General features: G+C 38.2%; 1 protein-coding gene across 4 annotated transcripts in view; it reads right to left on the bottom strand.

Moving 5' to 3' along the window:
• Positions 1-1,699: 1,699 nt before the first annotated feature.
• Positions 1,700-10,966, bottom strand: part of LOC143287671 (uncharacterized) — a 51,877-nt gene continuing 42,610 nt past the window's right edge. For 3 of the 4 annotated variants that reach the window (XM_076595847.1, XM_076595849.1, XM_076595848.1), the window contains one exon: positions 1,700-10,128. Coding sequence is in view for 1 of the 4 variants with exons in the window: in XM_076595849.1 (XP_076451964.1) it covers positions 10,082-10,128 (47 nt within the window). In the remaining 3 variants the exon portion in view is untranslated. The remainder of the gene's footprint in view (positions 10,129-10,966) is intronic. The other variant, XR_013055985.1, reaches the window with a different exon arrangement.

Below are 10,966 nucleotides of genomic sequence, written 5' to 3'. Positions count from 1 at the left end.
TGTGTGTATATATATATCTTTGTATATATATGTGTGGGGTTGGGGTTGGGGGATATGGGCGAATGTGTGTGTGCTTGTACAAGTAAGTGTTCATCTGTGTGTGTGTGTGTGTGTGTGTGTGGTGGAAGCTGCGATACGTAGCCTAGAAATGAGTGTGTGGAGGAAGGGGGTAGAGGAGGTGCAGGGTAATGTGTGTGTGTGTGTGTTGGGGCTTATGTATGTTTATGTGTATTTGACTGTGCTTTCATATCTGTGAAACTGCATGTTTGGCGCATATCTGTAATGCATGTGTGGGTGTATGTGTGAATGTGTCTTCATGTTTTACATTTATTTGCTTATTTATCATCATTGTTGTCTTATTTATTTACTTATTTATTTATTTATTATTATTATTATTACTACCTTTTTTCATATTATAATTATTATTTATATATTTATGTATTTAGATGAACAGACTATAAATAAACGAACGAAGAATTTGAGAACTGTAGAACATTGTGCAAGAGACATCAGGAGGCGCCGTGGGAGAATCAGTTGGAGAATCAGTTAGACTTCTAATCCAGTGTTCATCAGTGATCACAGTTCAAGGTCCCATTTTGGCATGGTGTTGTCTCCTTGGGGAAGGCACTTTACTTCGATTTTCCTCGCTTCCCCCAGGTGTGAATGTGTACCTGACTTTGGTCAGGGACTGTTAAGTGTGGTGGAAGGAGAGGACTGGGCCCCACCTTCCAATGCCAAGCTCCAGGCACACACAATATAAATTCACTGCCCCTTTGGTTGTAAAAGACCATGGGAAACTTTAACCTAACCTTTTTTGTATCTTAACAATGAACTGATGTTAAACAGTGAACGTCAAGTGTTGCCACTGTCTGTCATAACTTACATGTAGCAGTGAACAAGTTTCTGCTTAACTCTTCTCACTCACTCACTGTGCTTTTTCATTCTGATGGGCGTCTTCAGCCTTATGTCAAAAGAATCATGGCGTTCTCAGTATGATTTTTCATTTTTATTTTATTTCTCTCCCTTTCCATCACATTCCAGTTCTGCACCTAATAAGAAGTGTTTTCAGATTCTAGTCTCTCATTCTTCCATACCATAATATGTTATTTCAAATGTTTCATCTCTCTTCTGTTTACCACTCTTCTTGTGTGTGTGTGTGTGTGTGTATTAGATCCATCAAACTCAGTGTATATGTGTATGTGTGAAAGCAAACAAGCATATACTCGAGCAGGTATATTGATATATTTGTGCATGAACATGTGTGGCTTATGCATATATGTTCATTTGTGCACCTTCATAATTAGGACCCATGTGCTTGTGGGCATGTTGGTTTTCAAACAGGTATGCATTTGTGTCAGTATGATAACATGCATCTGCATGTTCATAAGTGTGAGAAAACTTGAAACAGGTAAACCTGATCACCATACACTTAGCACTTTTTCCTTCCCTTTCTTTTTTTAAATAGCATTATTGACTGGTCCTTCCTGGACCTTCCCTTGACAACTGCCAACAGAACAGCGATGTGTTCGTCCATCTCTTCAACCCTGGTGTCTGCCCAACGACTCCCAAATTGAGGGACTAATGATCATACTGCTCTGGCCGATTTAATCATGCACAGACATCCATTACAATTAAGCTCCCAACAGAATCCCAAAGACAAACTTCTTCCACTCACTCCATTTTGAGTCACAGACACAAATATATAAGGTGAGAATTTATTGATAAAAGCTCTCTTGGTAAGATGTGTTTCAATTTCTTTTTATTTTTTTTTTTTTTTTACACCATATGTTTCAAACAGAAATAGTAGAAAGAAAGGCATCACCAGTAACTGAACACCCACTAATGCACACAGTTCCACTGATTTATTTTTGTAGTGCAGAAGGGATTATTTTACCTTGTCTTAGTCATTCACCCACCCTGTCTTCAACAACTATGCTTGTATGGAAAATGAAACAAACTGTCCAATAATCACCTATTCTAAAGGACAAATGAAAAAGAAAGCTAGCAACAGATACATACAGAAATTCTAGAGAGAAAAAAAAGACAAGTAAATAAGAACACAGAAAGAGGAAAAATGAAGACTAGAGTTTTCTGGTAATTAAACTGATCATTGATGTTATAGTTTTACTTTAAAAATACTCTTTTAAAAAAAAAATCTTTTTTTTAATCGTTAAAGACAGAATGAGAGCTTGACAGCAAACGCTGCCAAAAGGATTACCCAGATCTGAACACAAAACTCCCACCGACAAACACTGAATTGTAGACTTAAGAGTGCAATTCAGGCGTCGTCAAAAATAATCTATTGGCAACCCACAACCACTTTCAATATATTAGTATGTACAGTCATACAGAGAATCACATGTCAAGTAACAGCAACAGTTCACATTTGCATTCACTATTCCAAATGTCAACACAAAACACAAGTTGCTCAGCGTCTTAGAAAACAGGCTTGCCAAGGACTTTCACTCATTGCATTATCAGTAACACATACTTTAAAAAACAAAAAAACAAAACAAAAAAAACACGCCACAAAACAACAACATGACAGACACATCTTTTCCTATAGTGACAAATGTGCAAACCTGACACAGACATGTATTCGCATATTGACAAATGTACCAACATACCATCATTCTTTTCTTCATGCATAGCAACACGGTAAAGACAAAAGAGAAGCAGAGCAGTTTACACACAAGCCCCTCATCACCTGAACAATGATGCAAAACAATCACCCATCTAGCCAACTTTGGCTACCACTGTGATGTGCACTGTTATTGATCTGACTATCTGAGGGCAGGATGTAAAAAAAGCTGAATAAACTTGCTTCTTTTTCTTTTTCTTTTTTTTTTTTTACCCAGAATTTTGACTCGACCTCAACAACCTGTTCTGCCTTGCCTGGGAACATGCCCTTATCCAATTCATACCTATGGGGGCTTAAGTACAAACTTAGGATGCCAAAAAAATTCATATTTTAGAAAAAGGCCAAAATGTTAGTGCAACATTTAATCACTCCTGATTACAAAAAAGTAAATAAATAAATAAATAAATGCAATTATATATGATAAATAATTAAATAACACATACAAATAAATCATATTAATGAAGTATTTTTAAGGAGCACACCTCCAAAATTAATCAAGTCTATGCACTACATATCATCAATCATGACCAAAACAAAGGAGGATGCTGATAGTACCTGAAAAATACAAACAAGTGTGCACAAACATGGGGCCAATTTAAGAGTAATCTGTTTTGAACAGGAAAGTTTTATTTAGAAGCTGTTTTAAAAGATGAGTTTGCTTCGATGTTATGAATATCAACTGGCAGGGAATTCCAACAGGTGGGAGCAGTAAAAGAAAAAGACCATTCACTGTGAGTTTCCAGCATGCCTTTAGGAATGTGGAGAAGTTTTAGTGTCAACTGAAGAATAAGGATGATTTGAAGGAGTGTTGACAGACAGCTGTGGTACAGAAAAATGAACATCAACTGCTTGCTTGCATTTGATGCAGGCCTGTTGTGGAAGCCAGTAAAGCACTTCCAGCAGAGGTTGCACATGAAACACTATTTTTGGCTTTTGAGATGGGATGGCAGCTAAATTTTGAGCCTTTATTTTATTAATTTTTCTTCAGAAGAAAAATTGAACGGTCAGACAGAAGAGAACTACACTCATCCAGCTGTGAAAGAACAAAGGTAGATACAAGGGTATTTGTTGTGGCAATAGACAGGAGGCTAAGGATGGTGGTAACGTGAAAAAGTTCATAGTAAATAATCTTTAATGTATTTTCCAACTCACATATCTTCAACAGCAAAGAAAACAAAAAAGACTTTTGTTGGTGTGAAAGTCATCTCCAAAGCTGTCAACTGTCCTAACAGATTGTAAAAGTCATCTCCACACCTGTCAACTGTCCTAACAGATTGTGTGACCCTCTAAACCAACAATAGTTCTTTTTAGCTTCACACACATCTGTCACCATCAGTTTCACAGTCCCTAACAAGTACAACACCAGCACACAGTGTTCACATTTCCAAAACACAGGGAGGAAAATCCTGTCATGAACAAATAAGGGAATGACTGCTATGGACATCTAAGAAGACCCAAACCAACTCACACACATATTTTTTTAATGTAAATTAAAGTTACTCACGCACACAGAATGAGGTGTATGAAATAAATGTACATCTATCCACACCAGCTGTACATGTGTGTGTGTGAGCACACATATCCACAGGCAACCTGTGCGATTGATCACATGCACTCAACACACACGCAATTAACTCAAAACATTTTAAAGTAAGCAAAATAAAATAAATCAATAAAAGTACTTTAAGAAAATGGAATAAAATAATACAAGAACTTACCAGAACACTCACTTAATCCAGTACAGATTGATCTTGTTTTCATGGGCCCAAGTGTGCACTAGCATGCACATGTGTGCTTGTGTGTGCTCATGTGAACATAGACAACAAAATAAAGCCTTTAGCTAAACATATAAAAAAATTCATCTATGAGGAGTGCATATCTGAGTGGTGAACAGGTCACCTTCAACAACAAATGAACAACATCATTCTTACACTGAGAATGGAATAAAAAGCTGCATCACAATCATCATCCAACACATCACCCCCCGCATAACACAGAGCAAAACAACTGGTGTGTGATTCTTGAAACCAGACTGGTGATGACAGCACCAGTCTGGACGGAGAAATAAAGACAATGACAAGATGTGTTCCTCAGACTGACAGAGAAACAAAGATGATGACAAGATGTGTTCCAGACTGACAGAGAAACAAAGACGATGGCAAAGAAGATGTGTTACACAGATTGGCAGTATGATCACTGCGGGACAGTCTCTATCATAGACTTCACAAGCACAATTTCTGAAGAGTCGCTGAAAACAGATTCAAACATTTAATTAAATAAATCATTTATCTCGATTTAATATTTTGTCTTTCGAGCATCCACTTACTCTCATATCTTTAAGTGAGACACAAAATGAAAAACACAAATAGATTAACAGCACTACTACACACATTTTCGTATCTCATCCTCACACCCGCGCCACCTAAGCAAAGCAGGACACTAAATTTGCAAGCAAACACACACACAAAAAAAAAGATTCACAAAGTTTTCTTTCCAGGAAACTACTTCTGCATACATGGCTGGGGTCAAAACATGCGGTTTTATACACAGCATCATCCCCACAGAGTGATAGAAGACTGCTCAGAGCTGGCAGCACATTGAGAACACTTGACAGAGATCACAGACACTGTTTCCCATCCTGACCCATCATCTTCCCACAAGTCAACACCATCTACTTGTCCCCTTCAGACACTGTGAAACAGAAGGGAAAGAGACAATGCTCAAGTGGACTTTAATGTGAAAAAGAAGTGTAGGAAAAAAAAAAACAATCCAAAAGTGGAGAGAGAACACAGTATGAAAACAGCTTTAAGTACCTTTGGCTTTGAAATTGCTAGCATCCCCCTCAGTCACACAGAATTCAGACAACACGATAAACCAAGGTTCTGTGTGCAACATGCACTTCATGCACATAAAAGAACCCACTGAAACAAGAGTTGTCTCAAGCAAATTTTATAGTAAAAACCACTCTAATATATACATGCGCATGTATGTGGAAGATTGAAGCCGGACTGAAACACACAGGAAATGAACGATGAGCACCTAAAGGCAGCTGTCAGTCGACTACCCAGGTAGTCAGCCTGATGTGCTAATGACTCTGTTGAGCATTTAGAGTCGGTCTCTGACGGGCGCAGTAGCCAAGTGGTTAAAGCGTTGGACTTTCAACCTGAGGGTCCTGGGTTCGAATCACAGTGACGGCACCTGGTGGGTACAGGGTGGAGATTTTACGATCTCCCTGGTCAACATATGTGCAGACCTGCTAGTGGGAGTTGCAGCCCACGAACGCAGAAGAAGAAGAAGAGTCGGTCTCTGAACAAAGATAGGTGCTATGTAAGTATCAGTAGTAATAATAACATCCCCAAAGGTCCTGACCAGAAAATCCTTAGCCTTCAATGATGAATGAGGGTAGGATTACGCTGCAACCAGCCAATTCAGAAATAAGCGACACAGCCATGATGTCTAAAAAGAATGCAAGGACGCAAGGAGTACTGTCTTATACATCCAATTTCCATCTCTTGATATGTTTAAAACTAAATGTGAAGCAACTCAGAGGGAAAAAACCAAGAACACAACTTAAAAAAAAAGTTCCATAACCAATTCAAAAGAACCAAAGTGGGAATGTCAATCCAGACTAAAAACACTGATCAATTAATTCATAACTGGTTTCATTTCTTTTCAGAAACTTTCTCACTTCTGTTGTTATGTTCCATTTGTTTAATTAAAACAAACAAACAAACAAACTTTTCATTTATTACGTCACTTATCCATGTCTACTTCATGGTGCTCTTTACTTACACTCATCATACACGCCCCTCTCCTCTCCTGTTTTGTGCTGTAATCTTAATTCATTTAGTGCCCAAGCTTTTGCTGTGTGGGGGCTCTTTTGTTGCTGTCATAAAGCAAACCCTCCAATTATTAACCTTCGTGGTGGTGGTGCTTAATAAACCTTTCTAACCTCGGTGATGGTGGCAGTATTTTTGAGAACACAGTTTTCACACAGGGAAAAGTGCAGTAAACTCTGCAAGAGGTGGATAAATGTCTCCCTGCTGGGGGGTTTTCCCCCTTGGTGTAATGTATACACATTTTCCTGTCAGATCATCTGACTCCATCCCAGGTCAAGGCACTCAAGAGTGATATGAGGTGTGTTCTTCAGACAGACTCAAAGACATCCTAAAAAAAAAAAAAAAAAAAAAAAAAAAAAAAAAAAAAAAAAAAATTTTTTTTAAAGACGTTCAACTCTCGCACATATAATCCACATCAAACATTAGTATCAAAGACAAAAGTTGTTCAAATCTGGTCACAGCAAAAAGACTGCTGTTGGACTTCACATTTCTGTGAGAAAGTTGGCACCCATCCCTGCTTCCCAAACGTGGCACCGACTCAATTGTTCATAGTGCACTGCAAGTTCAAAGTTAAGTGCTAGCCATCCACCAATGAACAGTCATCTGACATAAAAATGCTTCCTTAGCTGGTGCTGGACACACATCATACGGCCAATCCCTTTCCCACCATCCACACTTTGTGCTGTCAATCTCTTTCTCATTCTACACTCCACTCCATATGATCAATTTCCCATCATACATAATTCATACTGTCAATTTTATTTCCCATCAAAGTTTATATGTATATAGTATATTCCAACAGGTCACTAGACATGAACATAACCATATAACTACAACAGAAATTAAAACAACAATACCGAAAATCACAAACAACATATGAACTCTGGCTCCACATGGACAACTGTGGGGAGGAATGAGGAGGAGGGGGCAGTGTGGGGGGGGGAGGGTGTAAGGTGTGACCCTATGTGCTGCAGGCAATGAACGCAAAGTATGGGACTAACAGGCAAGACAGAGATTGAGAGGAAGAGGTCAAAGAGGAGAAAAAGGTGCAATACAGAAAAAGCCTCAAAACAGACAAAAAAAGGTCTCTCCATCCACATTATCTCAAACAACAGTTGATTTGTTCCCCCATACAGTGCGTGGTCAATGACGACAATAATGAAATCTTGCATCCTAATTCATGTGCATAAATGACCAATCATACAGACTTGTTTCAGAAACAACATGAGAAAACATGTGCTTCAAAGACCGCTGTCTTTTGTGCACAAAAGTAGAAATAAAGACACAGAGAACGAAAAACAAGAACAACAAAAGAAAAAAACACAATAACTGACAAAGACAAAATAAAGAACAATACAATCAGACAAATCACCTCTCCCAGAATCCCACAGTAAGCACAATATAAACAATATTGGTGTATTAAATCCAAATGAGAACTTGGTTCTTTTTTTTGCTTTTTCAAATTTTATTTTATTTTTTAAACAAAACAACAACCCTCCAATCCATAAGTTATTGAAGCTGAGGCGGACACAGACAGGAATGTTGAGGAGATGACATTATCCCCAAAACGCCACATCATTAAAAAAAAAAAAAAAAAAAAAAAAAAATTAAGAAAAGGAGGAAAAGAATGAACACCTTTATCTGCCCACAACATACATCAATCACGATATGATTTCCTTTTTTAACTGGCAGGAAAACACAAAGCTATCATCCACCTCTCTCCTCTCACTACGAAAGATCAGCACATTTTCCAGCTGCAAGCCGCTGCTCTTTTTCTGATTTCACTCCCAATGCCAAAGAGATGTCACTTCACGACTTTTCACACTGCCACTAACAACCAATGACATGTATTTGCATGCAGAGTTACCAATTTTGTAGCAAATTTGAAGTAACAGAAATCCAAATGCTGCATATCTCGAATATGACACAACTATTTCAAAACAAGAATATCATTTTCTTGTGCTGAAGAAACAAGTGCTTGAGGTCTTTACTTAATGACATGTTGTAAAATGTCTCCATGACTTTAATTCTCTGCGGTCTTCTCCAATATAATTACATTACACCAATCTCCAGCTGTCCATTTATCCAGCTGATGGTCTGCGTGTGAAAATCAGATCTTTCTTCTTTCCCATTTTGTTCATGAAAATCATTTACCCTGTTATAACCACCCTGTTATAAGCACTCTACACTATAAGACTGATAAAATATGAAATTTGGTCCTGACATCTTTCTGTGTTGAAAGCTGATTAATGAACACTGAATCAAACAAAAAGATAAAAGTGAAATGACAAGGTTCTGTCACCATGCTGGTATCCATCATGGCAAGAAACTTCACTAGCTGTCACAAAAAGTGAAGAGATGGAAATTATGTCAAGCAACCTTTCCATGAACCTGATGAGACTGACAATATCTTCAATAACGCTGGTACAACACAAAATCCCAGCACTTTATATCTACTTGTTCTGGAGGGGAAAAAAACGATCATGGTATAGGAATGCGCTTTTTGTTAATTTTGTGCAGAATTTCAGTAACAATTCAGCCCCTCTTCCCCTCCCATCTTTTTAAAACCTGTTTTTATACATTTTAAAACATGCAGTAGAGTACAGGGGGACAAAGACATGGAATGCATCATTGATAAATCATTCTAAGACAATCAAATTACCACCAATTATGCCCTCAATTTCATTTCTCATCTGAATCCATTGGCTGAATGACATCAGCACCAAAAAAAAAAAAAAAAAAAGTTTTAAAATTAGGAAAAAAAACAATCAACCAACCCTCATAAGAACCACCCTCTGAACAAGGGAGCGAAGCAGAATGCATCAAGAGACAGCTGGTCATCAGACACATGAACAAAGGACAGCCACACACACAGGCCCCAGTTCATGGGTGTCCCACATGGGAAAAGAAACCAGGAGGAGAGATCAATCACAATGGATGCACATCATGGCGCCTCACACTAGAATCACGACATATATTTATAACAGAAATAATTATCTGACAATCCTATGGCTGAGCTGACGCTATTCATGATATAGGCACAGAGACGCTACAGGTGTCCCCAGAGCTGAGAGTCTGATGGAAACTGTTTAAACAGGGATTCTGTACATTCTTCCTGCTCCACCTAAATTGGCTTCATCATCACGTACTAGTTGACCCTGTGCAAAGCCACATGTCCTCTTACTCCCCAGTCCTGCTGATGCACAGCAGTCAACAAGAGCATGGTCACAGGGGAAAATGTTCTGGTCACCCTCATCATGTCACTGGAGTTTACATGCACCAAAAACTGGTGACTATTTTCGTCACTGCTATTGACAATGCTTGCTCCATCATCTGGATACTTATTACGTCACTGCTATTGACAAAGCCACCTCCACCATCTAGACACTAATTACGTCACTGCTATTAACAACGTCATGTGGAGGAAAGACCCCACCCCCCTTCCCACCCACTCCATTTTAATAAAATGACCAGTCCTGCAGCATGATGAACTTGTTGGTGTTGAATGATGATCATGAAGTCATATGAAAATTCTCCTCCTGTCGTGATGATGTGATGACAATGATGATGTCCGATATCCCTTCTGGTTGCTGTTCTTGTTTTATAACCCTTCCACAGGGGCCACAGGCCTGGCTCCCTGCTCCTGACCTGCACCCATCAACAACACCTCCACTGTTACAATCACAAATACATGAAATCTAACACAACACAATCAAAATACCACCATGACTGTTACTATCATAACTACATGTTAGGATAACATGACACACTCTCAACACTCCCGCTACCTTTTCATGTGGTTCTGACAAAGAGAAGTAACACTGAAGTTGACAGATTTACACAAACTAAAAACCATTTTAAGCACTCATCCACACACAAACTACTATTTGCAACATCCACATTGCATTTCAAGCCCTCGCCCACACAGAAACTTGTACATACAAGATAAAATGCTGTACACAGAATTTGTATTATCTCTAGTCAGACTTTAATCTTCAGAATTACTGGGTACTGATGAAAAAGTGAAAAAAGTAATCTGAAACATCTCATTTTATCAAGTCTTTTAATGAAAATGTTCTATGGCCAAGTCATAATGGATCTTATCAAACTTTAACAACAAAAATACAACAAACCATTTGTCATTATCAATTACCGCTTACTATTTTCTAAATAAACAACAACATTCTCGGTTTTTTCACATTAATAGTGGTAGTATTGGTTTTCCTGTATTCACCTTTTCTTTTAAAGCTTTTATTTATCAAGACATTTTCGGCTGATAAGACTGCACAGGGTTCCAACAGGTTTGTAATCACAAATATTAAAAACCTTAAAAGCCTTTAAAACACCACAAGCCAAAAACTATCACACTGGGAACTAGGAACGGAATGGTTTTTGGAGTGCTGGCTTACGTTCTTTGCATGCATCAAATTACTATCTGCTACTATGATGAAAAATGTGATTAAGTTGAAAAAATCCTTTCAGTTTT

The sequence above is a fragment of the Babylonia areolata genome, chromosome 11 (genome assembly GCF_041734735.1).
Source record: "Babylonia areolata isolate BAREFJ2019XMU chromosome 11, ASM4173473v1, whole genome shotgun sequence".
NCBI lineage: Eukaryota > Metazoa > Mollusca > Gastropoda > Neogastropoda > Buccinidae > Babylonia > Babylonia areolata.
This window is presented reverse-complemented; position numbering and strand designations above follow the sequence as displayed.